At 44.3% G+C, this 26,840-nt stretch overlaps 1 protein-coding gene across 4 annotated transcripts in view; it reads left to right on the top strand.

The window, feature by feature from the left end:
• Positions 1–24,978, top strand: part of PLS3 (plastin 3) — a 49,827-nt gene extending 24,849 nt beyond the window's left edge. For 3 of the 4 annotated variants that reach the window (XM_064712556.1, XM_064712558.1, XM_064712557.1), the window contains exons 2-17: positions 4,702–4,788; positions 11,332–11,495; positions 13,757–13,886; positions 14,318–14,450; positions 15,734–15,815; positions 16,450–16,615; positions 17,694–17,836; positions 19,037–19,063; positions 19,176–19,271; positions 19,772–19,967; positions 20,596–20,674; positions 20,838–20,952; positions 21,072–21,205; positions 22,042–22,165; positions 22,727–22,851; positions 23,666–24,978. In XM_064712556.1, coding sequence (XP_064568626.1) covers positions 4,722–4,788; positions 11,332–11,495; positions 13,757–13,886; positions 14,318–14,450; positions 15,734–15,815; positions 16,450–16,615; positions 17,694–17,836; positions 19,037–19,063; positions 19,176–19,271; positions 19,772–19,967; positions 20,596–20,674; positions 20,838–20,952; positions 21,072–21,205; positions 22,042–22,165; positions 22,727–22,851; positions 23,666–23,798 — 1,914 coding nt within the window. In that variant the 5' untranslated portion in view covers positions 4,702–4,721 and the 3' untranslated portion in view covers positions 23,799–24,978. The remainder of the gene's footprint in view (positions 1–4,701; positions 4,789–11,331; positions 11,496–13,756; positions 13,887–14,317; positions 14,451–15,733; positions 15,816–16,449; positions 16,616–17,693; positions 17,837–19,036; positions 19,064–19,175; positions 19,272–19,771; positions 19,968–20,595; positions 20,675–20,837; positions 20,953–21,071; positions 21,206–22,041; positions 22,166–22,726; positions 22,852–23,665) is intronic. The other variant, XM_064712560.1, reaches the window with a different exon arrangement.
• The last annotated feature ends 1,862 nt before the right edge of the window (positions 24,979–26,840 follow it).

Below are 26,840 nucleotides of genomic sequence, written 5' to 3'. Positions count from 1 at the left end.
AACCCCAAAGGCTTTGCTTAGGCTGGACCACTAAAAGCAGCCATCAGAGATGGAGATGGGAGTGGATGTGTCTGTGCCCTCTCCTGCCTGCAAACATTTCCAAAAGCAGCATGGGCCCAGGCCTGTGCCTGTGCAGGAGGGTTCCTGCAGCGTCAGGACATTGCTCTGACAATCTCAGCATCCTCTGCAGCTTCCACTCACCTGGGAAGGGATGCAGAGAAAACTCAGGCCTGTATCCCTTGCTGATGACTCTTCCCTCACTGCCCTGAGGGGCTGCTCTGGGCTGTCCTGGCAGCTCTGGAGTTGCAGAGCCCTTTGGGATGGGCACAATCTGCTGGCTGCTTTCAGAGGGGCTGGGGAGGGTGAAGAGGGGAGAGCGCACCACCACCCCACTCTGCTATGCTGCTCTTTCTTGGCAGGGAGCAGCCCTGCCTGCAGAACAGGGAGGAAGAGGAGGATTAGGTGAGCCACAGGAGGCCTGGGGCTGGATCACTGAGCTTCCTCCAGACTGGCCAAGCAGCCCCAGGGCTCTGGCACTTGCTGTGGTTGTGAGGGGACCGAGTGCCTGGCTGTCCCACTGCTTATTCCAAAAGATGTGTGCTGGCTTAGTGGTCACAGGTGTGTGGGGTTTGAGTATTCTTAATTAGCTACTGCTAACTGACTTGTCTTCTGATGTCAGGAGCTTTTGTCATGAAAAGGGAGCAAAACCACAGGTTCCTCAGAAACTGAGTCACTGCTCCAGACCAGGTCTAGCTCACTCGTTGTGTTGGATTATTTTTTTTTTTAGATTGGGTGGAAATAGGATATACTTACACCTTTTTGTTGACTCTTGAATGTGTCTCTGCACTGGCCTGTTTGAGTAAACAAGTTGATATTGTTAATCAGTCATTGTAGAGATATTAAAGGAAGGCAAGCCTGGAAGGGATGAAGCACTCAGTTTTCAGAGTAACACAGAGCTGCTAAGAAAGTAAATTCTTCCATTTGGATCAGCAGCAAATTCCAGCTCTGTTTCTGTTGGAAGTGTTCAAGTGGCTCTCAGGAAATATTTGGTTGTTATGTGCTTTCAAATTTGAATTAATCTGCCAACTTTCAAAATGTACAAATGTCTGAATATCCCCCCTTCATCAGTTTTCTACCAGTGCTCTGTGTAATGGAGCTTCCAGGATGCAGCTTCCAGGGCTTCCCCTCTTGGGGAAGAGTCTTGAGAACATTTTTCTCTGTGCTTGAATGTTTTTAAGTTGCTGTCTGAGCAGTTAATCCACCCGAATATCCTGGCTAGCTTCTGGCACTAGTGCTGGAAGTGCTGAGTGCCTCAGCAGAGGGATCTGGATCCCTCCAGTGACAGCCCTGCAGTGGCTGTCCCCAGGTGGCTCACAGCTGTCAAAACACACGCTGGGACAGCTTTCCCTGACCTGCCCCTGTTGCAGTTCTGCAAATAAACTAACTTCAGTTCGGTGACTGCAGTGTGCTTAGAACCTGTAAAATTTGTTTGCACAGGAACTTTATACAGCCAGTCTCAGGGAACGAGTTGATATCCCAAAACCTTGTACTTAGGCAGCTCTGATCTGTGTCCCAGGTACTCTTGAGAGGACAGAAAGAGGCTGCAGTGTCTGCCAGCCACACTCTGCTGGGTAGGTGCCTTTGTGCATCCGTGTGTGACAGAGCTGCCCTTTTCCTCTGTGGGGTGAGGGATGAAGGCAGGATGAGGGATCTGGAGCAGGGATTGCTCCCTTGTACACTTTGTTTATCTGTGCATTGACCCATGGGCTGTCAGCCACCAGACTAACTTTTCTCTTGTTCTGGGATGGGTGTTTCAGTGTCTCTGCCTGTCGTACCCTGGTGGAGGCTTTGTTGCAGTGTGAGTGTGACCTGGCCAGGCGTGAGCAGCGTGGAGAGTCCCCACAGGGCTTCCAGGGAGGCAGCTGATGTGTGATCCCTGTGCCAGGGTGATAAAAGGGCCTTTTATGTCCCACAAGACAAAGCCTCTTGTTTAAAAATGCAACTGAATGAAAAACACGATTCTGAATGCCCTAGACTCAGCTATTAAAAACAAACAAACATAAAACCCCCACACAACAAGAAAAAGACAAGCTCCCCTGCCCCCCAGCCCAGTGTCGCAGTGATGGTGTAATACCGCTGCATTGCAGAAAAGCTCTGTACAATTGCTTTGGGAGCTGTAACTTTGTGGCCCATTAACCTTTCCATGGACTGGTTTGTTATAACACCTTTCCCTTCACAGACAGCCCTGACAAGGTCAGGTGTCTGCTTTTTCTCTGCTGGTTTGAATTCTCCCTCCTTCCTCTCAAGCAGAGAAACAGAAGGAAGAAGTGATATTACAATAACTGAGAGTGAAACCTGTTTTATGGACTGAGCTGAACAGTCTAGGAACTGGAAGGAAGATTTTTTAAGTCAAGACCCATACAAACAACCCTAAGGCATATCCAGAGCATAATATTTACCTGATGAAGTCAAACAGAGCAGCATTTTTAAAAGCTCTCGGTTCATGGTGGTGTTTGCTGCTTCTTTTGGTGTTAAAGATGTTAGAGATAGTCAGCAGCAAATTAAATTCCAATTAAGTGGTTAGGTAATGATGCTTTGGGAAATCCCTTTTTAAGGGAAATCCTCATGGTTTGAAAATGAATTGGTGCAAATGAGAATTAGGAAGAAGGCAGAACTTGTGGAGGAGCTTTGGCTGAATTTTCAGTCTGTAGCTCAGCCTCTCCTGCCTGGCAGGTCGTGCCACCGGCCTGCATAGCCAAATCTGGCCCTGTTCTTGGGAGCATTCTCCAAGTGTTTCTGCCAGTTGTGAAATCCATCTCTTGTATCATGCAACAGGCCTGCTCAGAGCTGATTTTCTTGCTAAGCAACTCCTTTATCCCCTGGAAATAGCCAGGTTTTGGTGGCACTGAGGCTTGGCTGAGGCACCCATGGGAGGTTACAGGGAAGGGGCTGCTCCAGGAATGGAGACAGATCCCACACTGGAGATCAAGCAAGAAAATCAGTGCTGCACACAGCATTCCTGCATCTTGCAGGGACCTGCATGGTACCATTGCCTTGGTCAATTAGCCTTTTTACTGTGAAACAGTAAATAAAATTACTTTTATAAAGATTTATCTTTTATCTCTGTCTGATGCACCTTTGCTGTGATTCCTCCCCCTATCCCATTTTTCAACTTGAACCCAATGAAGTTTGTTGTCTTGCTGTTGGTTGCTTTTACTGACTGTTCAACATCTTGTTGTGCTGCTAATACTGGGAGGTGGGGTTTGAAGTGCTTTCCTTCGTGTCTCTGCAGTGATGCAACTCTTGTTGAGTTTCTCTGCTGCGAGCACCTGTCTGAGCTGCTTTCCCAGGCTGCCACGCCTGCCCATTGCTCTCATCTCCAACAACTTCATTCTTTCCAGACTGAGTGAAGTGTTACAGAAAATGAATATTTACAGCTACAGGCAAACTTGTGTGAGTGCTTGTGAAGGCAGCTGGGAGTCTCAGACAAAAGAAGGTTGCTAATCAGAGCACAGGCATTTGTTAAACTGAGCCTCTTGTTGCTTGAGCCTTGAGCCAGAGCCAGCCTGTTCAGGATCCTGCTTCTGACAGTCTGTAAACCTCAATCCACCCTTTGCTTACAAAGCAGGAGGCAGTTGTGTCTGTTCCCATAGGCAGAGGAGGAACATTTTATTTCACAGCTTCAGGATTGTGGTGAACAATGTGGGAGCTGGAAAATCTCGGGCTGCAAATCTCATTTGAAGTCGCACCAAGCCTGCCCAAATCCCCATTACAGACCCTGAGCTAGAGCTGGCAGAGGTGTTAGAATGTGCTTACCAGTGTTTCTGTTCCTTGTTGCATCAATCATGCTCTCTCATGGTCAGAGAGCCACCAGGGCACCCGATGCCCTGTGATGAGTGTCTGGGATGGGATGTGTGTAGGTGTCTGACTTGCTCCCATCCCTGTGGTGATACCTCCTGTCCAGGCACTTCATCAGTGCTTGGAAAGGAGCATGGTGGCAGATGGGTGGAGGAACTCTGTGCTCCATCCTCTCTGTTAGACACCAAGCAGATCCGGTCCAAGCAGAGTTTCTGTGAACTCGAGGTCTCGCTGTTTCTCAAGCTCTTCTGTGCTTGCTCATGGTACTTCTGCCATTCAGGGAAATAGGGGCCATGCAAACAGCCTGTTCCTTGCAGTTTTTTGGGAGTCTGACTCTGGGGAAACAAGTAGGTGTTGATTCAAACAGTTTTCTTGCAAAAGAACAAACTATTTTCTTTTTGCAAACAGTACCAGGTACATTACTTTGTGCCAAAATACCCTCTCCATGTAGTGTTCAGAATCTTTTATTTGGGTTTGGTAACTGTGTGCTCTCCATTAATATTTTGACACTGGATTCTGATTTTGTTCAAAGTTGTGGAAAATCTCTGGAGATGTGTGTTCTGACCTACAGAATACACTGACAGCAGGTACCTTCATATGTTCAGAACACCATAATCATAAAATAACATACAGAGCTAAATATTGACAAGGCTAATGGGCTTTTTGACTTGTTAAAGAGTGTATTTCCCATCTCGAGTTTGACACATCTGTTTTCTTAGTGGAAAGATAAACATGGTCCCAGGAAGTGTGGTGACACTGGTACTGATTGTTGCTATGCTGCTGTTGGAAACTGTGTTGTTGAATGCAGCCTGGTTTCATACTGTGTTCTTTTTCTCTCTTTAGGTACTCCCTAAATTCATGAGATGGCCAACACCATGCAAATCTCCAAAGATGAGCTGGAGGAACTCAAGGAGGCCTTTGCTAAAGTTGGTAAGTCACACAGGGGAGGGCACCTTGCTCCTGTCTGCGGCACGTTTGAATTGGATTTATCCCACCCCTGTGATGAGCAGCAGTGCCAGCAGGATGTGGGCATTGTGCTGGTCTCATGATTGTCTCTGTGCCAAGGAGTCCCTTGGCAGCTTTGCTGCTTCTGGCTTGTCCCTTTGGCCAAGGAGCACAAAGGCAGGAACAAGGCAGTCTGGCTATCAGGGAGCACTGGCAGACAGCCCTGAACTCTTGCTCCAGGGTGGGCTTTGTTGCTTCCTGATGGCAGAAGAAATATCCAGACAGGTTTTGCATTGCTTTGGCCTTGGCTGCACTTCAGGGCTTGCAGGATGCTTGGTTCTGGTGGTGTTGGTTTGGCAGACTGGCTGAGCTGTGTGCATGGTCAGTGTAGGTGCTGCATTTTTGGCTTGCACAGAGTGCACTTGGGGCTTGTAGGCAAAACTGAATTTGTTTACCTGGCCTCATGGAGCAGCTTGTGGTGATGATCAGTGCCTTGTGCTGAGCACACCTCCATTGCCCTCTGCTGGCTCCATCTCTGCTGATCTCCCTCAGCCTGCTGAGCTTCCTCCAGGGGCTGCTCCTCCTGCCTCCCAGCTTTCCCCCTGCCCTGGCATCACAGAATCTCTGGCAGGCTGCTTCAGGAAACTGAAATGGGCAGAGAACTGACATAATGGAAAACATGTTTTTCTGTTGGTTTAGTTTCTTGCAGTGGCTTACTGAAGGGTCAGAGCACCAGCAGGGAGGGGTGGGATGGGCGCTGGAGCGCAGCCCTAGGGGACTGAGGTCAGTGTGTTCAGCTGGGGGGCCACACCCGGGACTGGCACTGGCCAGGATCAAGTTGCACAAGCACTGAGAGCCAGCATTTTGTTTTTCTTAACTGGACATGGGCATCACTTGAGCGCTGGTTATATATATAAAATCATAGTTGCCTCTTATCTGTATTGGGTGGTACCACCTTCCTAGGGCAGGGCGGCTGTGAAAACTCTCACTTGTTCAGAATTTCCCATCTGCAAAGAGAAATGTGAATTTCAGAGGCAACTGATTCTCATGGAGCAGTAACCCCTGTTGGAACCTGAAGGAAGTTGCATTTTAAGGAGTTCCCTCTCCTCTCTTGCCCTTCTCAAGACTTTTGCAGCAGAGGGAGATGTTCCTTGGGAGGAAGCATGGTGTTTATCTCTGTCTAATGTGCCTCTTAGTGCAGTCTCATTAAGGCTGAGATGTAGGCAGCCTGTTCTGTCCTTGGATACATTTAAAATTATTAACCTCTCTGGAATGTGGTGGCTTTTTGTCATTGGTGTGGAGGAAATGATCAAGATTAGGTTGGAAACATGGAGAAACACAAGTCAGATCTTGGTTTGTTGTAGGAAACCAGCTCACCCTGCTCAGGATGTGGGTCCCTGTTTGGTTTTAAATTATAAAGGCAGTCTCAGAACTTTAATATTAATGAGGAATGTGCTAATTATCCTGGACATACCCACAAATGAGATAGGATCTGCTAGTTCTTTTCAACTGCCTTGTTTTGTGTGCTTTAGGCATGGTAGAGCCCGCAAGCATGTGGGACACACCTGTCAGGAATGACTCTAATGCTCTCATTCCCTTTATTCTTGCCTGAAGGAGCCATGTTTGCCCTGGGATATTGGGCTGGTCACTGCCTGGTGACTGCATTTCACTGTGAACTGCTAATAGCGTCTCCAGTGAATGTGAACAGAAGCTGGATTAAGGCTGCTGTGTAAAATGAACCCTGTTTTTCATCTCCCAGCTATCTGGAGGATTTGGAACACAGCTGAGAAGCATGGTTATAGCAAAACTCAGCTGGTTGGCTTCTAGGATGTCATGAAGGAGATGTGGGGAGGAGGAAACATTTCACAGGGTGCTCACCAAGGTGTGCCCTGCTCCAATGCTGGTTGGGCTTCCTGGAGACCTGCTTTAACTCCAGCATGGGGCAAGCTGCTGCTCTGCATGGGTAGGTTGATGGGGCTTTAAAGGTGTGTGTTTGACCAGCTTTTCTGTCTGCAGCTGACTGGATTGAGACATCTGGGGATGCTGGAAGGCAGTGAAGTGTGTTAGTTGCTATGTGCTCTGTCACCACTTGCCTTCCATGCCACTTGAAGGTATTTCCTCTCTCCCATGCAACTGATGTGCTGTTCTCTGACAGCCAGCCAAAGGCATGAGTCCCATAGACATCCTATTGCTTATTAAGACAGTCCACAGGTGAGAAACCACTGCTGAAGGTTATCACCAAAGCCAGCTATAGCACAGACAAGCAGCTCCCACCATCCTACAGGCAGTTATTTGTCTTGGAACTGCTCCAAGTGGTAAAGAGCAGTGGGGGAAAAAAAGCTTTGTAATGTTTGAAAACAGTAATTAGTGGGGCATTGGAGCTGTCTGGGCTTGGAGTGACCCACAGGTTAGTGGGAGAAGAACAAGTTGCTCCAGATCTCATTGGATCTCTGAATTTGTTCTGTGCAACAGGTGCCTGTGTGTGTACTTGGCCAAACAGGGGCACTTCAGAGGGGAGGCGTGGCAGAAAAAAATCCACAAACTTGCTCTGTTTATTTGTCTTCATTCTCTCTCCTTCTAAGATAAGCAGAGATAAGCATCTTTTCTGGAAACATGAAGTACTCAAAAATCATAACTGGCCTGAACACTTTGTGCAGCACTCCAAGGTGGTAAAACAATGCTCCGAAACATTTGCTTAGGGCAAGTAGGGATCTGTGATCCTGTGCTCCTGCTGAGCATATGTCCTTAAAAGGAAACGTGTGGGTTACTTTCCCCCTCTAGCATCCTGTTATTTAAGCTATTTTAAGTGCTTGTCCTCAGGAGGAAGCTGAGCTGGAGCTTGAAGCAGCTTTTGGGATTCGTGGCGGCTTTGCTGCGCCACCTGCACACGGCAGAGGTGCCGTGCCTGCTGCCATGACCTTTCCCAGCTTTAGCACCCTGGCATGCATGCATCTTTCAGTAGAAATAGGAAACTTCAGATGTGCTGTAGTTTCCTTTCCATCAGGCAGACTATAATGAATCCAGGCTGCAGCTTGTCTGTTAAAACAATTTTGCTTTCTTCCATTAGTAATGCTGGGCAGGCCGCCGAACCATTTCATTTGGGATGGCTTCTCTTTTGACAGCCTCTTCAGCTGCTCAACACCAGCTCAGATTTTGTTAGAGAATTCTGTCTGAAGTCAGGGCCTGTTGCAGGACATCCAGCAAGGCACCATATTGTGGGCCTGCAGTGATGTTGGAAATAGTTTTGGAACTGGCTGGTACTGCAGAGGTAGAGTTTTTTGGTGTTTAATTTTTTTTTTTTTAATGCTGCTTCTTTCTGCATTTGATGCCAGAAGGGGAACAGAGACAGTAGGAAGGGAAGCAGCTGCCTGTGGAATAGGGGTCTCAGGTGTGTTTGTCATGTCAGGCTGGATGACATGTTAAGAACAGGTCCATTTTCCATCTCATAGTCAATCACTACTTGACTCTGCTACCAGAACCAAGGGCCAGCACCACTTTATGGTAAAACCAGCAGTTTTAACACTCAAATCTGCCCTTCTGTGGCCAAGAAGTAAAACTTGAAATGAGAGCATCTTCAGTGCAAAACCAGTAACTTGGTGTGTGGTCTTACAGTTAAACTAACAGACCTGATTTATTTGTAATCCCCATCCCAAGTGTCTGGCACATGGATGCCCTTTTACTCTGTGAAGTAAATCAGTGTTTAACTTTTTCCCAGAATACTATGGAAGAGTAGCTTGCACAAGTGGGTGTTTGGGATATTGTTAAGGATTGCAAGAGCTTAGGTCCTGAGTCCTGAGGATCAAAGGTTATGAGTGAGTTAAGGTGTGTCCTTCACACTTGATTTTGTGCTGTTTGGTTGAGCCCAGTGCAGCCTTTGCTGATGGGCAAAATCTTTCTTTGTGCCATTCTGCTGACCTATGTGAGGTCCCTTGTGAGTGTGCATTTCAGTGGCTCTTCGTGTGGCAGAGCTCCTGTTTATTTTTCTTTTTAGTGCACAGAGGTAAATCTTTGAACTAAGCACACCTGGAAAACTGGGAAGATGCTGATTGCAGGAGTGAATGAAACCAAACTGGGCAGATGTTGACTCAGCTTGGAGTAGATTCCTCATACCTGCCCTGCAGGGTTTCATATGTAGAACCAAGATCTTAATAGGTTTCAGCATCCTTTTATCCATGTGTCCCTTATTGAAGTTGCAGACTTTGGAGCTCAGTTTCCTGCTGTCTCACCTAAGAAGCTTCTGCTTCATTAAATACCATGTAAGGTTTTATCCCTTCTGCATCTGAATAGGCTCAGACATAGCACATGCAAGCCTGAAAAAGAAACACTTCTGAATGCTTAACCCAGACAGGTGAAGAGGAAAACCTTTACCAAATCTGAATCAAAATTGGATCCCATCAGGGATACAATTTATATTTTGAAGTCTTAATTTTCTCTGTTCTTTCCCAGCTGTTTACATTTACTCTTAACATTTGGGTAGCTGTAAAACTTAAGTGGTGGATTGACTGGAAGAAGTGATAAACAGATGATTTTGGATTTACCTGATTAATTTGGCAGCATGCTGAGGGATTTTGGTTGGTTCAGTCAGGAACAGGCAAAAGCAAGGGAGTTGACTGCAGGCTGAGGTGAAAGTAAAGTTTTGTTTTAGGTTCATAGGCCTTGGAGATTAGGAAATCACTTCTTGACTTATTTTCCTCACTGGCTGTAAGGAGGGGAAAAGATGCATATTGCAAAGTTAGATTCAGTAATAAAAATACTGTAATAGAAGAAGCTGTGATTTATCTAGAGGGGAAATAGTTTGCTCATGACATCTCAGGCTGGACTGTTAATAAATCTTGCCTTTGTAAGCTTGTATTAGTTCAGAATAAAATTCTAAAATTGAGGGCCAGAGAGCAGCCTATTGTTATCATTGATCATTGCCCCAAACCACTTTATTTCCTCAGCACTATTGTAAACACTGACTTCTCATGAAGTAGTTTAGTGTATTTATTATTCCATGGAATTGATGCTCTTCCTTAGTCTGAGACACAGAGACTGGGGTGTAGGAAGGAGTACAGGTTTGCTCTGGTTACTTCAGTATTTGCCACTAAGCAGTTTCACTTTCTTTCTGACTGATAAAAACAATTTTAAAATCCCATATTCCCATATGGATCTGGAAAATGAGGACTGGTGGTGCAGTGGTTGGAGTGATGGTGCAAACATGCTGCTTGCTGGAACACTGCTGTGAAACAAAACCTAAAAATCACAGAATCCTCATTAAAAGAAAATTGGCACCCACAATTTGGTTTAAAAAAAATAACCCTGGGCCTTAGAGCTATTCTGATTGTTTTCTTTATTATTGAAAGTATCTCTATTCAAGGATAAATACTGACCCCAGTGGCTGTGATGAGATACCCTCTTGAAGATAACCAAATTCTGAGGCTGGTGCAGCTCTTCAGGCACTAAATTAACTTCCCTGGGCTGTCTGTAGCACTTGCCTGCAGCAAAGGGATTTTAGTATTTTGTTACTGAGCCAGTAACAGCACAACGTGCCCTGAATCCCTGCCTCCCCAAAGATGGGGCTGGAGGGTCATCCTTATGTCTTGAGGTGTGAATCTGGGCTGTGCAACTGCTTCAAACGCTCTGTCTGCTTGGGGACCCAGCTCTGCTGAAATCTGGGTGCCAGCTCTGCTGTGAGCAGCACTCTGCTCATCCTGGGGAAGGAGGCACCAACCCCTGCCTGTCCACAGTGGCTGGAAAACCTCACTTGCCTGAACAAGGTCCAGAGATGCTGGATTTGTGGTCAGTAGATGTGATGTCCCCAGAGAGGTTGGGATCTGTGATGTGCAAAGCTCCAGTGCCACACTAGATTCTTGTTTTGTTCCTCAGATAGGTGACACTATCTCGCTAAACACATGGTGCTGCTGTGGCTTGGTGATAGACTGTGAAAGCAAATGTCCTGGCAGAGCATTCTTGGGCAGCAGTAAAATATCTGCAATTTGCTGTCAGTGTTAAATGGAGAATATCATTGACAACATGGTAAAAATGCAACTGCAGAGCTGACTTGGTGTTTTTAGTTCAGAATATAAGAGGTGCTGTGTTTCATGACCATCTATTTTTAACATGCAAGGGCTGTGGTATTTAGACACAAAAAGAGACATTCTGGGGATTGTTTATGAAAATACAGATGTTCTGTTGTGAAACTTTAACGCCAGACTGGTCACATGTGCCCAGAGTCATCGTGGGCAGTCCTGCTTCAAAGCTGCTGTTGCCAGAGCTGGAGGGCTCCCAGGACTTGTGCTGGGGCACTCTCTGAGGATGTGCTGTGTGTATTTACTGTGTGCCTTTGGTCCCTACGGGTGTCCTTTAAACTCCTTGATATTTTTGGTGTGGCCATCCTGCTGTGTGCCCATCAGCAGGTCCCCAGTGTGCAGGTTGCTCTCCATGAAGCTCTTGGACATGGGGGTTACATTTTTGCCCCTTTGTTGGGGGTCAGTTCTGTCAGGTACAGGGACATTTCTAAAACCTTCTGCTGCCTCTTCTCTTCCTCAGACCTCAACAGCAATGGCTTCATCTGTGACTACGAGCTGCACGAGCTGTTCAAGGAGGCCAGCCTGCCTCTCCCTGGCTACAAAGTGAGAGAGATCATCCAGAAGCTCATGATTGATGGTGACAAGAACAAAGATGGGAAGATTAGTTTTGAAGAGTTTGTCTATGTAAGTGATATTTCTGAATTACCAGCAGCCTGGGGGGGCCCTTTTAGACAAAGCTAAGGAAGACCATAGAAGAGATTGAACCTGACTTCTCAGCCACTTTAACCTAATCCTAATTTTCTTTTGACAAACTTATCATTCTAGCCATGTAAAAATCAGCTCTTTGTACAAGTATCTGTATATGATCAGACTTTTGTGCTGTTATTGACAGCCTTTAGATTTGGACAGAGGAGAAATATTGGTTGGTTTTTGAACAAAAACCAACCAACCAAAAAGAATCCATGTGGTTTTAGTGTGTGATAGCTTCATTGGAGGCCAAAATACTGTTTCCACATGATGTGACAACTGGAAAGAAAGACTTGCAATGATCCAAGCTTACAGTATTTACTGGAAGCTGTTCAGTTTTTCCAGGCACACAGATGAATGCTTGTTTTCCCTGTGTATCAGTATAACTTCCTTTCTCGGTTTAATGGGACTGCAAGTATTTGCTAAGGAGTTCAAAGGGCATCTCAAGACACACTTGGATTTGTGTTAGGTGCTAATCTAGGAAAATTCAAATCTCTTGCCTGGAAAAGGAAAAACAGGAATAAGGTGATGGGTACAAGCTGGAAGATCAGTGTTTTTTAGTAGAAATAGGCCAGAATTTAAACATTTATTAATTTTCACAAAAGTGCAAGACTTCTTCGATGTATGTTTTTCATCCTTTTGATGCTCTGATGACTGAATGCTGAAGGAGTAATTAAAGTATGTGCAGTACATTGAGGGAGCTGTTTTCATGTCAATTAGTTTTCTTGATATTTCTTTATTTATCTTCACTTTCTGTTCCTTAATTGTTTTCAGACCCTCTGAACTTTTTGAGTTCGGAGCCAGCTAGTAAGTTGGAGTTTGCAGTTTGTAAACACTTGCATGCTGGGTGCATGTTTCAGCTGTTGGTTTGAGCTGGTCCATAACTCTTAACTTTGCACTAGGAAGGAAGAAATAAATCTTTTCTGTCACATTTGAAAGGTACCAATGATTGAGGAAAGACAAAATGTCTTAGGGCAGCTAAGGTGTACATTAGCAATGCAGCTGGATGGTTTTTACAAACTGAACTCTTGCTCTGAGCATTTTTGCTGGAGTTTATGGTACAAAGAATGGCATGAACTGTCTTTACATTGAGACCAAGTGATTTAGTGGTACCTCAGCATTAGAGCACCTATTCTCAATAATAGAGTAGTTAACCCAGAAAATTTTAAAATAAATAGATCTAAAATAAAATCCTTGTGGTTAAAGCCAACCAACCAGAAATCCTCCAACTTTTGGACTCTCATATCTTCAGTCAGCTTTACCTGATCAACCTCTGCATGCCATCAGGAGATGATTTAACTGTGCTATTATCGTTTTAACTTGCCACCTCCCTGTGTTTAAGGGATGGGGAAGGTGAGGTGTGACAACCAGCAGCCTGACCCTGTAGTTTCATTGTCCTTTTCTGGGTAGTGTTTAGAGAACCTCTACACATTTCATTTGTATTTTCATCTTGGTTTAAACTAATTTAGTTTAGCTTTGAGAGAGTTACAGTAGACTTCCAGCCACTGAATGTGTTTTTTTACTAATAGCTGCTCAGTTCTGTAGGGCCTTGGGGCCACTAACAGTAGCATCCAACCTGTGCAAATGGCATGTGCAGTCTTCTGTGCTAAAGCATCTCTTCTGCCCTCCAACAAGAGGGTGTTTCACCAGTTAGATGAAGCCTGCTGTGGAAGAAGGGAGAATCTTTACTTGGAACACTCGTTGTTACACTTTATTGCAGATTTGACTGTTATATGCTTAAAGAGAGTTGTTGTTGGGTTGTGGATGAAGTCTTTTGTGTGAACTAAAGTCACAGTCCCATGAGCATCTGGCTTACACAGAAGGGTTAAAATTGCACCTCAGCTTTCTCAAGTTTGGCCCTGCAGGACCTGCTGCATGTGTTTCCTGTGCTCAGACTTCAAAGGTTTCATGGTTTTTTCTTGTGGTCTCTTGAAATCTACTTGTAAAGGTAAATCTGTGCAAGGTACTTCATGCCTAATGCTTCTGTTTCAATAGGCACTTGCAGTGTGTGTTTGGGAAAGTGGGATGACTCTGCCCACTGTCCATGCCAGATTTAATACCACTACACCCTTGCTGGGCCCTTCACATTTGCTGATCTTACTGTTGCTTTAAAGCTGAGAAGAAATAGCTCCTTCTGTGGTCCTTTTTAGTTTATGAAGATGAATTTTTCCTGCCTAACAGAGCACTTTAAATTGTAGATTTTCCAAGAGGTGAAGAGCAGCGATATCGCTAAAACGTTCCGGAGAGCCATTAACAGGAAGGAAGGAATCTGTGCCATTGGGGGCACCTCAGAGCTCTCCAGTGAGGGCACCCAGCACTCCTACTCAGGTACCATCTGCCTCTCACTCTTCTCTTGGGTTTTTGGAGGTCCTGTGCCAAAACCAGCCCGTTTCTACCACACCATGCCTTGTACTGTGCTCTAGTTCTCTGAGAGCAGAGTGATCTCACATCAGGGTGAAAGCAGGACAGAATTTATGTGCTGCAAATTTAATAGTGTTTAAGTTAAATGTGTTCTTATTTGCTTGCTGATGAAGTCCTTGTGTCACACTTGAGTATGATAAAGTTGTTAAGTGACAAGTAAATAACAGAAATATTCTGATAGTTGTGAACATCTTCTTTCTTTATACTTCATGTGACCAAACAAATGTATGGTAATGATAGTGGGGCTGTTATTTCCCTGGGCTATTGTACTCTGCTTCTTTTGGGAAAATCTTTGTTATAAAAAAAACCTGTATTGAATTTATGATTGGTTATCTTAGAGGAGGAGAAATATGCCTTTGTAAACTGGATAAACAAAGCCCTGGAAAATGATCCTGACTGTCGGCACGTTATTCCAATGAACCCAAATACAGATGACCTGTTCAAAGCTGTGGGAGATGGCATTGTGCTATGGTAAGTCATGATGGCTCTTGAATTAAAGAAGTAAAAAATCAGCAAAATAACTTTCTGCAAATGCAGTTTGAAGTATTTACATCCTGTTCTAGGCTGGTTTTGTGACTGGTGTGTGTGCATAACGTTTTGCACATATAAAAAGAGGCTCAGTCTCTCCCTCTTGCATTGCCATTGTGTGATGCCTCAGCTTTGGTGCCAGCTGATATTTTCATCCAGTGCTTTTGTTTGGGCTTGAGACTGAGTTTGCTGAGGGGGCAGAAGGTGCTCTGTGGGCAGGAGTTGTCCTGGTGCAAACTCAGCTGGGTGCTGGGTAGCTTGAGGAGAGGCACATGTGATAAATGACCCATTCTCTTGGATGGTTAGGCAGATAGTGCTCTCCATGGGAATGTTAGTGACCTTATTATGCATTAACCCAAAAAAGGATTTTCTGAGAGTCTTCTTGTTCTTTTTAATAACTGCACTAAGTAGGTTTGGTGACTTATTCTGTTACATGCTGAGAACAGAAGGCTTCCAGGGCTGCTAAATACCAGCAACCTTCTGTGTAGGAGATTTTTGTTGGTTTTATGGGTTAGGTTCATTTGTTTTATTGTAAGTGAATTAATATAGTGGAGAACTGGATCAACCTGGAATTTCAGGATCTCTGTATCAATACACAAAGTTACCTCTTTTCTTTATACTGCTTTTATTTTTTAACTTTAGCTCATGATGCATATTTTTAGTTTATTTATTTCCCAAGTTTCAAGCAATTCATGGCTTTAGGCAAAGACTGAACTGAGTAGGAAGTAGTTCATACTACAAAGTTTGAATTTGCCATTTTTGGTGTTGATTAAAAATTCATTGTGCTCACATGCTCCCCACTGAGCTCTCCAAGTGTTTGTTCTTTTTTGGGGCAGGTTTTCTTGCCAGCAGTAGTGAACCTTTACAATAGGAGGAAGTTTGTTGTCTTACTAGAATGTGCAGTGGATGTCAGCAGAGCAATGAGTCTTCACTAGTTCAGGAACTACACTGTGAATAATTCATGTGCTCTTTTTGCTCCAGCAGCTGAGATCAGTAGTGGCTGGGAACATGTTTAAAGTTTCAGGCTTAGCTATTAGTTACAAATACACTCTTGAGATGTAAATATTAACTTCTGATTTATGCAGTCTTGATTTTTATGTTAAAAAAAATGACACAAAAACAAGCAGGCTAAAGGAAATGTGCTGTGGTATTGTCACAGTGCATTGAGTTTTGTTCAGATTAAATACTAAGTGTTTTTCAAATATCACTGTTTTTTCTCCTAACAGCAAAATGATCAATCTTTCTGTTCCTGACACAATTGATGAAAGAGCAATTAATAAGAAGAAACTCACACCATTCATAATTCAGGTATAAAAGCATTTCTGTATTTTATTTTCTGAAATTCATATTAATATAGAATTAATGATTGTTGCATGGTGGCTCAAGGCATTATTGTGAAATGTTGGAAAGGAGCAAATTTTATAGCTTCTGTTTAATTATTAAATGCAGTTTTGTACCATGCATAATTGACAGTTCTGTGGGCATGGTTAAAAAATGCTGAATTAATGACAGAATGGGTAAAGTGGCTGAAATGCTGTACACATGTGATATTGCTGTGGTGATGAGGTACAGCACTGTCTTTTTTAAACAGAGTGATGTTGGTGTTAATCATGAATCATTTTATACTAGGGCAGGTTGTTTCTGTGAGGATCCCTCTGTGTGTGCAAATTAGCACTTCTCTAGCCTTATTCTTGTCGATGCCACTAGATGCAACTAACTCAGAGGCTGAAACTAAATACCAGAGCTGAAATTAAACCCTGGTGCCCAGTTCAGATCTTATTGATTCAGCCTGCTGCCACACAGCTCCCTCAAAACTTCAGCTGGGAGTGTTTCCTCTGAGCTGGAGCAAGGACAAGGGGGGAACCTGCCCTGTGCTGGTGCTGGATGAAAGGGAAGGCAGCATCTCCCTGGGCTGTGTGTGACTGGGCTCTGCTGTTTGCAGGAGAACCTGAACCTGGCCTTGAATTCTGCGTCTGCCATCGGCTGCCATGTTGTCAACATTGGCGCGGAGGACTTGAGGGAAGGGAAGCCCCACCTGGTCCTGGGGCTGCTCTGGCAGGTCATCAAGATCGGCTTGTTTGCTGACATTGAGCTCAGCAGAAATGAAGGTAATGAAACCCTGAGTGGTTCCTCTACAGCATGGACACAGCCTGGCTTGTGCTGCCAGCCCCAGCCCTGCCTCTGCCTCTTCTCTCCCTCTCCTGTGCTGGAAGGAGGATCATCAGGGTGTTGTTCTCCAGCCTGTTGGGAGCTGTGCAGCAGGGTTGTGCAGGTGGGCTCTGCCAGCCTGGTGATGTGTATCAGCCTTGCAGAGCTGGCTGAACAGCAGCCTGTAAGTCAGGATGCAGCTTGGCTTGAGCCTGGGCACACACTGCTGGGTGATGCCCCAGGCTGCTCCAGCTGCAGGCTCCTATGGTGTTGGGATGTGGCAAAAGCTGCTTGGATCCTTTTAGGATTATAGACAACTGCATAGCTTTCTCAAAAAAAGAAAAATTAAAAAGTGGGGTTCAGCTCTGTGGTAGTTATTTGGTTCTAAAATCCTCCTTGCTACTGTCAGTGGAGCAGCTTGAGCTCTCACTTTGTCCTTGGTGGTGAGAGACTGATGCTGCACGTCTCTCCCTGTGTTCACTTGGTCCTGCATGACAGCCTCCAAAATTTAAACTTTTCCAAATCATCTGAAGAGCTCTGATATTCCTGCATGTGCTATCAGAGCATCCAGATGGATGGAAGGGATTCAGTGTCTTTTATTTAAGCTTCCCCATCATGAAGTGTTGACATTGTTTGGTTTAGATTGAAAATTCATGGCAGAGGAAGCCCTGGCCAGCTGAAAGGGTGCTTATCTTGGCTCCTTTGCGTTTTTTTAATGGTGCTTATGAAACTGCTTGGAAGCATTTTTCATTGACATAGAAGTGCATTTGCATTTAGCTTCCTGTCATCAGCTTAAAAGACTGCACATAAAGTCCAGAGAATTTTGTTACACAAGAAAAGGGAAAATACTTTTTTACACATATATTTCTAGATCATTTATACTCCTCTTTGTGTAACAACCAACTCAGGAAAACTCTGCTAATACCCAGAATATTTTGACATAATCAGTAGTTGGTATTGTACCCCCCTGAAATCTTGCTGCAGCTTGAATTCTGTTCTGCAGGTTTGAGTTTTCCCTCACAATCCTTTTTCTTGTAGCACTGGCTGCCTTACTTCGTGATGGTGAAAATCTGGAGGACCTTATGAAGCTATCCCCAGAAGAGCTGCTCCTAAGATGGGCCAACTACCACCTGGAAAACGCAGGCTGGCAGAAAATCACTAACTTCAGCACAGATATCAAGGTACCAAAGCTCTCCTGGTTTGCAGTGCCTCAGAAAAGGCTGGGAGCTGGACAGGGATGTGTTTGCATGTGCAAATGAGGCCTTTCATTCTCAGGCAGGACCTTTCTTGACCCTAACACACTGAGTGCTCTTACTAGGGGGGTTTTGGATTTTGTATTTGAGGTCCTGCAGGGCTGTTCTCTTGCCATGAGGGTGAGCCCAGTGTTGAACTGTCTGTTTCCTCCAGTGCTGCTGTTGTGTGTTTTATTCAGCTATAAAACTGGTATTGCTTATATGCTTTCAAATGTCCTTAATCCATATTTTGATGGAGATAAATGGGGAAATGCTTCACTGGAGAGTGAGAGTTCCACACACTCTTGGCAGGTGATGGCATTTCATCTAAAATGGCATGGGCTGGAGAGAGGAAGGGAAACGAGCTCTTATTCTTCACACTGGGTTTAGTGGGAATGGGAGTGGGGACTCCTAAAGCTGCTTTTCACATGTGAGTGGGGGCACTGGTGAGAAATGGAGGATGGTGCCTCTGGGTCAGTGTGGGGCATCTGGACACTGATCTCAACAGCTTTCTGGAGTTATTCACATGGCCAGCAGTTTCAAGTAGGAGAAAAAAGATTGAAATAGAAAAAGAAATTGATAATTGAGATGTGTTAGGATCATAGATCTGACCTGTTGTGTGCATGGTCACTCTTATTTCCAACTTCAAAATTACTTACGGTTTTGCTGATAGCTGTTGGCTTCTCTGGTGCATCCCCTAGGCTGCCATGATATGTTGAGGTGTTCCTTAGTGCTGAGGACTATAAGGACATGTCGTTGATAAATAATCACCACAGCTCTTGGCTCTTCCTGCTTTGTGACCATCCCTGGCCTCTCCTCTAGCTAATGTGCAGGCACAGAAGAAAACATTCAAACATAATCAGCTTTTTGCTTGGAATTTGTCTTCACTGAGCCATTTTCATCATTGCTGTGGCAGTAGGAATGGCTAGAGGTTAGGGCTGCCTTGGAGCATCTGGGGGCCATAAGTGTGAGCAGCATGGGGTCATTGCCTCCTCCAGCCACTGCAGAGGTGGCTGTGACACCAGAGCCTGTAGCAAAGGCAGCTTTCAAGCAGTCAAACCACATCATTGTCTTCTTAAATAGTTCTAACTTTTTCCCTTTGTTTCTTTTCCTGCTGCCTGGATTTCTACCATTGTGCTCTCTTTTAAGCTTACAGATTTTGGCAATTCAGTAAAGGTACATAAGCCAATTATGCATGGTGACTTGTTAAAAATGAGCTTGAAATGAATTGTTATGCTGTATTCACTGCTGTGCAGGAGAGCTGAATTTTCTTTTTCGTTCATTTCAGGATTCCAGAGCCTATTTCCACCTCCTCAATCAAATTGCCCCCAAAGGGCAGAAAGAAGGAGAGCCTCAGATTGATATTAACATGTCTGGTTTCAATGTAAGTATTTAGGCTGTTGTGTCCTCATCCTGTAGGATCCTGAGCTCCCTGTACCCTGTCATTGCCCCATGACATCTGGGTAACCTGGTATCTTAATTTCTAGAGCGTGTACAGTGTCAGTGACCATGTGCACACCTCAGGTGTGTGCTCAATGAGTGCTTGCTGCCAGCCTGGTCACTACCCTCCAATTAACAGAGATAATTGAGAAATCCTCTGTGGATTGACTTCTTTTGAACCACTAAGTTCCGAAAGCAATAAAATTTGATGGCATCTGAGCTTGGAAAGAAAAGAATGCTAAGAAAATGTTAAGAAAGATAGCAAGACAAGCTGTGACAATGGCACAGCAGCAGGGTGTGTGTGCCTCATCCCTTCACCCGGTTAGTGGCTGATGCAGACATGGACTTGTGACATTGCTCCAGACAGTGGTGAGGAGCTCCCATCTGCTGTGCAGTGTAGCCCAGCATGTCCCATGACAGCTGCTGTCCCTTGCATCCCTGCAGGAGAAGGATGACCTGCGCAGGGCAGAGTTCATGCTGCAGCAGGCGGATCGGCTGGGCTGCCGCCAGTTCGTCACGCCGGCTGACGTGGTCAGTGGCAACCCCAAACTGAACCTGGCCTTCGTGGCCAACCTGTTCAACAAGTACCCAGCACTTACCAAGCCTGAAAACCAGGACATCGACTGGACCCTCTTGGAAGGTGATGGCCCTTATCAGTCACAAAATTAGCAGGGGGAGACTGTCTAAAGTAAACAGTTGTGTCACTGGGGGCTGTGCCCTGCAGAGGTATCTCTGTTGAATTAACACCTATGATTTGAGGCTTCAGTGCTGCAGTGGGTGTTTACTCATTTGGGGCAATGAGAAGGGCACCTGGCAGCCTGTTCAGCTGCTCTGACCCTGTAGGCACTCTGCCAGCACCCCATCACTCACCATGCAGGGGAATTTGGTTTTGCCATTTCCTGTGATGGGCAAGAAAACCTCAGAAATGCAGTGAGATGTCCATGGGAATGCTAATTGTTGGCACAACTGGGACTGGGCTGTGACAGCAGTTAGCTAACATCCATGTGAAAGACCTTTCTGCTCCTTTTTCTTGCAGAAAGTGCAAAAGGCTCTTCTGAGGCCTGAGGAAATCAAAATTACATCCAAGACTAGATAGCAGGGTCAGCCTCTTCCTTTGAAAAAAATTCTAGTAGAAAAAAAATACTCTTTCTCTGCTTTAAACCTCCTGATGAGCTCTGCTGCTCAAAGCTCCCTGCCTTGCAGGGTGGAAATCCCTGCTCAGCCTTGAACTTGCAGAATTTGCACTGAACCTGTTTTCCATCATGTAGGAGAGACACGTGAGGAACGGACCTTCCGCAACTGGATGAACTCCCTGGGTGTGAACCCCCACGTAAATCACCTCTATGGGTAAGCTTCAGGCTCTTGGGAGACACAGCTTTTTTTTTTTCTTTTTATTGTTGTTGTTGAAATTGCAAACACTTGTAAAGAATAGTAATTATTCATGATGTGGCAAAGTCAGAGTGTACTCAAATCTTGATGCATTAGACTTAATCCGTGTTTTCCACTTTAGTGATCTCCAAGATGCACTGGTAATACTACAATTATATGAGAAGATCAAAGTTCCTGTTGACTGGAATAAGGTTAACAAGCCTCCATACCCTAAACTTGGAGCAAATATGAAAAAGGTAAACATGTCAAAAGAATTTAAAGGAAGCCAGTGACACTAAAACTTCCTGTTCGAGGCTTCCAGTCAAGTGTAGGTGTTTGTGAGTGATTTTGCTGTTTAAACTCTTGTCCTGTGTAGCTGGAAAACTGTAACTACGCTGTAGACTTGGGAAAGCATCCAGCTAAATTCTCCCTGGTTGGCATTGGAGGGCAAGATCTGAATGATGGAAACCCAACGCTGACACTGGCCTTGGTCTGGCAGTTGATGAGAAGGTAGGACCCCTCCCAAACATGTGAAACTTGAGAATGGAGTACAGAATTTGGGAAGTTTCTTCCACGAGAGCGTTGCAGTACAGGTCACTCAGAATGATTGTAAAACCTCTGTCCTTTGGGGGATGTCTGAGACACACCTGGACAAAACTGTGATAGAGCTCGACATGAGACTGGAGCAGACACCTCTGGACTGCTTGTTGGTGGACCTGTGATCATCCTGTGACAAGGATCAGCTCTCTCACCTGCTCAAGTCTGGTCCACAGGCAGAAACCCTGAGCAGTAACATTACACAACTTTTATATTCTGATTTTTAAATGGAAATTGAGAGGGAAACATTCTGAGGCTGCTTTATAGACCTCTTCTGCATTGGAATTTGAGAAAGAAGAAACTTAATAACAGACAAAATTGATCTTCCTGTTAGCTAGTTCTTAAGAATTATAAGATTATGCAAATATATGTCTGGAAAAAAGGTGCATGGTAGCTCCTTATTTGACATTAGAGGTCTTAATGCCAGCTCCTGTGGTAATCCACACCTTTTAGGTAATGGAGCAAATGCTCAGTGATAAAACAGTTTAACAGTTGTCCTGAGACCAGGCAATTTTGTGAGCTCCTATTAAAGGACATGAAATGCTAGAAAGACTAATGCTTTAACAGAAATCGCACTTCAGATAAGACACGTGGTTCTTTCTTTTTGCTAAAGGAGTTAAAAAAAAAAACCCAAACCCAGAGCTGAGACTGTGTAAAGGCTTTCTAAGCTGCCATGGCTCATGTTGCATCCTGGCTGCATGGCTTTGTCCTGGCTCTGTGCCTGATCTGTTCTCTCTGCTGGTTCTCAGGTACACACTGAATGTCCTCGAGGACCTGGGTGATGGTCAGAAAGCCAACGATGACATTATAGTCAGCTGGGTAAACCAGACCCTGAAAGAAGCTGGCAAGTCCACCTCCATCCAGAACTTCAAGGTACAGGTTCCCTTCTTGCCTACAAAAGGAGATGAGTGCCCAGAATTTTTTTCCTCAGCTGGAGGAACAGCAGGGGCACCTTAGAAAGGAGTTGAAACAGGACAGGATTCAGACTGTGCTGGGAACTGAGTAGCTTCAAGCTCTAAGACAGGAGAATGTTTAGGACTGCTCATAGTGGGGAGTAGTGCCTGAGGAGGGAGGGTGAGCAGGATGTGTGGCAGAGATGGGAGGTGAGATGCTGGCAAGCAAAGGGGCTGGAGCTGGTGTGCATTTGGAGGTGAACATTGTGCCTTGGGCTGTGCTCAGCAGGGCAGAGCTCCTGCCTGCACAATGATTACTTCTTGGGATTGCCAGAGCACTTGCAGTACATTGGAGTAATAGTACTGTATTATCACCAAAGCTGAGGCAGCAGTTTGGTTTTCCCTCTGGTCCACCTGGGAATAGTCACTAACACTGCTGCTTTGAAAGGGCTCGTTTAAAACTTCTCTGGTTGCAGAGCGACTGAATTAAGGTGAGAATTATGGACACTCATCTTTACTTGTCTGTCCCTGTATTCTCTAGGACAAGACCATCAGCACAAGCTTGGCAGTTGTGGATTTAATTGATGCCATCCAGCCTGGTTGTATCAACTACGACCTTGTAAAGACTGGTCAGCTATCGGAAGATGACAAGCAAAATAACGCTAAGTGAGTTTGCTCTCTCAAAAGCTGTTTGGCATTGAAAAGGTGCACATTCCATGTGCTGGCCTCAAGCTGCAGGTGTTTTGACCAGTTCATTGCTGCGGTTTTCAGTCTCTTTTAGCACAGTATTTTTACACGGGCAGCACTTTGTGAAATGGAGTTGCTGTCCTTGCCCGTGACACTGGAGGGAGCAGTTGGCTGAGCTCTGGCTCACTGAGAGAAATGCAGAGCAGCTCTGGCAGTTCTTACCAGTGACTCTCCATTTCTCACCTGTTTGTTCAGGCATTTGAAGTGTTCAGCTGGTGGCTCAGAGTTTTAAAATTGAGCCCTTGTATGTGTTATGTCTTGTTGAATCATCACAGATTGTCAAGTTTAAAGTATGCATATTAAAGCATGCCTTTGAAATGTGTGTTCTGTGACTGTTCTGCAGTGGCAGAATGACAGTAAAATTTCTGGCAGATAATAGTCTCACTTTGTTATTCATAAGGAGCAAACAGAAAAGGAAGTGTTACATGATTAATCCTTCATTATGTATGCTATTAGCCCTAACAAATATTAATTAAAATTCTTTAACTGTCAGTAAAGTGGACTTGACATTCAAAGGTCAATTTGCACATTAAAAACACTTACCTCTGGAAAAGGAATACAGCAAAAAATGAGAAAAACTTGTAAAACAAAAGGATGCCGTGTGAATAAACTGTTCCATATCTTGAATCTTAATAAAGAGTAGGTGAAATTGTGTTGGATGGGGCAGGATTTGACTTGCCATTTACTGATAGCAGTCTCAGTGCTGACCACCTTATTTTTCCATGGTGAATAGGTATGCTGTGTCCATGGCAAGAAGAATTGGTGCCAGAGTTTATGCTCTTCCAGAGGATCTTGTGGAGGTGAAGCCAAAGATGGTCATGACCGTGTTCGCCTGCTTGATGGGCAGAGGAATGAAGCGAGTATAAAAGGGATGATCCACGTAAAGAAAAAAAAACCAAAATGCAACAAAAACCCAACCTGCCACCCTGGGTGCATGAGTAGCAGATGGGCTGTGACCACGTTGAAATGCTGTTGGCCTTGGAACTGTTGAAGTTCAAAGGACTTTGTTTTGCTTTGCAAGACAAATTTATTAAAATTCTCAGGGGGAGGAGTTATAACCAACAGATGTGCTCTTTTCCCAAAGGAAAGTTTAACTTATCAAGAGCTCACAGAAATGCATTCATAGCAGACCTGCATCTTGCAATATTGCTCTGGAGCTGTTTTCACTCCATTATTTCTCAAATACTTGATGTGTGGTTTTATACCCTTGAGGGCTATAAGGTGGTTGGTATAAGTTGTAATGGAAACAAATCTAATTTCTATCTGCAATCCACTTTAATTTCTGTCATACAGTCCAAGCATATTTTAGGTTTGACCACATCCTTAATTTTGCAAATAAATCTACAGTACAAGTTGGGACCTGCAGGCCAGCTCGCAATGCTAAATGAGAAATGTGTAATTAGGAAGATGTACTTCCTCTGGTATTCTTTGTACATGGTGCTTTTTTGTACATCTAACTATTTTGATTACTTTACAAATAAAGCATGGCAGTTTTTTCTCTTGCTGCTTATAAAAAGGGGTATTTTTTTGTTTGTTTGTTTGTTTTTTAAGGTTATACTGCATATGATAATACCACCATCCTTGGACCTCTTGCAGTAACACATGATCATGTTGCTGATGGCACGGTTACACCTGAGAATGGAAGTGAATGCATTTTTGTATGCATCTTGGTTCAGTTCTGTGCACCTAGAAAATAATTTTTACAAAAATCTGCATGAAAACTATAACTTTTTTATTTAAAATGCTGTTAGATACAAAACCATACTACATTGTGGAGAGGTTTTGTGCAGGGAAGAGGCAAATGGTATAAACAGCAGGGTTCAATAAAGTGAACAGCAACTGTGCTGGAATATAAAATTATTTTTAGAGATAAACGGAAGGAAGCATTGTCGCCAAAGAAGGAAGATGCTGTATCCATAGGATTTCATAATCTCTTGCTTTGGCAAGCTGTTTGCTATATTTTGAGATCATATTGCTATTCCAAGCTATTCAAAGTGATGTAATATGGTGGCAAAGCATCAGTTGAAATAAAAACATTTAAATACATGCTTCGCTCCTTATTTGCATTGACCCAGCATGGCAGCCTGTCTTCAGTTCCAGCTGGTGCCACACACAGTCTTCATCTTTATTGGCCTGATGTTAATCTGATGCCAGGTACTGGTCCTTCAGAGCATGGTATGGGGTTGGGGCTGCTGGCAGCACAGCAGGGAAAGGTCCCTGAAAAGCAAAGTTTGTTTGAAGCAGCAGCTTCTGTGGTGTTGTGTCTTGGGGGGTTGAGGACTATTTGATTAGTAATACAAATAGTCATTTGTATGACTATTTGTATCACTAATTTAGGGAAAGGGAATTAATTTTCCTGTGTGTAGGAGATGAAAAAAGGGCAGGTGAAAAGGAGGAGATGAGCAGGAGCCCTGCCAGCTGCAGGGGTGGCACCAGCTGGGAGTGCTCCCTGCTCTGGCTGTGGGGTGTCACAAAACCACCCCAGTGATTCCCTGCATGGAGCCTCGTGCAGAGCTGGCTGGAAACTTTCCACTGGTACAATTTTTTCACAAGAGAAGTATGTTAACAAAGCTTCCCACAGGAAATTGCATGTTTTCACTCAAGATGGAGCGATATACCGTAAGTAGAGTCACAGCCATCCCACTGAAACTGTTCTGGTGATTTATGGCACTGGCTCGGGGTGTGGTGTGATTAAGGTCAAAATTCTTGGACTTTGGAAGTGGCCATGTGCATCTGTACTTTGTTGCCTCTTTTGCCTCTGGTACCAGGTTAAAGGGGGAGAAATGGGTAATTTGACAATTACAGAACGGGAAAGCATCTCCTTGGGCTGGATGTATTTAAGAAAGAAAAGTTTGGGGTCTGAGCAAAGTGGATCTCTCACACTGAAGGTCCAGTGCAGGGCAATCGGGACAAACCCAGTGGTTTCTTTCCACTGATCACTCTTAAAAAGCAGGTTTTCAAATAATTTGTTTTGTCAAACACACCTAAAATTTTCAAATCACATCAAGGAGATGTAAACTTCAGAACATTTCCTTCTTCCTGCAACTCTTCTTGCTCTTTAATATTAAATTATTTGTTAGTATTTATACTTTGCTTTGCTTCTTCAATTACATGCTCTTTTGTTTGCAAGGTTTTGTTTTAACAGTGTCAGCTTTGTTCATACTGATTTTTTTTAAACAGTTGGACTTGTTGCTGCCCTTGTGGGTGCATGTTGTTCTTATCCTGCATCTTAACATCCTCCTTCAAATATCTTTACCAGCCCCGACTGACTCCTCAGGGTCTGTGTTTTCTGGCCTTCTTGTATTCCTTGCAGGTTTCATTTTTTGTGGATTAAAAATGCGGCCACGTGTTCTCCCTGAGCACACTGTGTATAACTTGTTACATATTGCTGTGACTTTTTATCATAGCACAGAGGAAGCAATTTAGTTGTGTTCCTGTTACTCTTTAATGAGGTGGTGGTGTAAAAGTGGAAGGAATGTTTTCTCAAAGTGTTCAGAGAAGGCAAGGTTCTTGTCCACATAAATTTTTCACCAGTTTGTATTATTCAATGGAAAAATGGAATCTTTTAGGGACATAAGAAATTGCTGAGGCGGACTTTGCTTGCTTTTTTGCTTCTGCCTTTTTCAATTGCAGCTTGACAGAGAGTAATTCAAAAGCAAGAAACCAGCTGGAGTATTTTTCCACCACTTCTCAAAGTATGTGAAGCTGAGGGAAGTGAAGATGATGAAACAGCACAGACAATGTAAGCAAAAATTTATTATATTGACCGTTAAATGCTTTGCAGGAACCTTTGTAACCACAAATACAATGAGGTGCAGCACGTGTGGTTTTGTTGTAAACCCCTACTTTGTTCCTTCCCTGGTGTAACATCAAAGGTTGGTCCTGCTCTGCCCCCCATGGCAGGTTTC

The sequence above is a fragment of the Zonotrichia leucophrys genome, chromosome 4A (genome assembly GCF_028769735.1).
Source record: "Zonotrichia leucophrys gambelii isolate GWCS_2022_RI chromosome 4A, RI_Zleu_2.0, whole genome shotgun sequence".
Classification (NCBI taxonomy): Eukaryota; Metazoa; Chordata; class Aves; order Passeriformes; family Passerellidae; genus Zonotrichia; species Zonotrichia leucophrys.
This window is presented reverse-complemented; position numbering and strand designations above follow the sequence as displayed.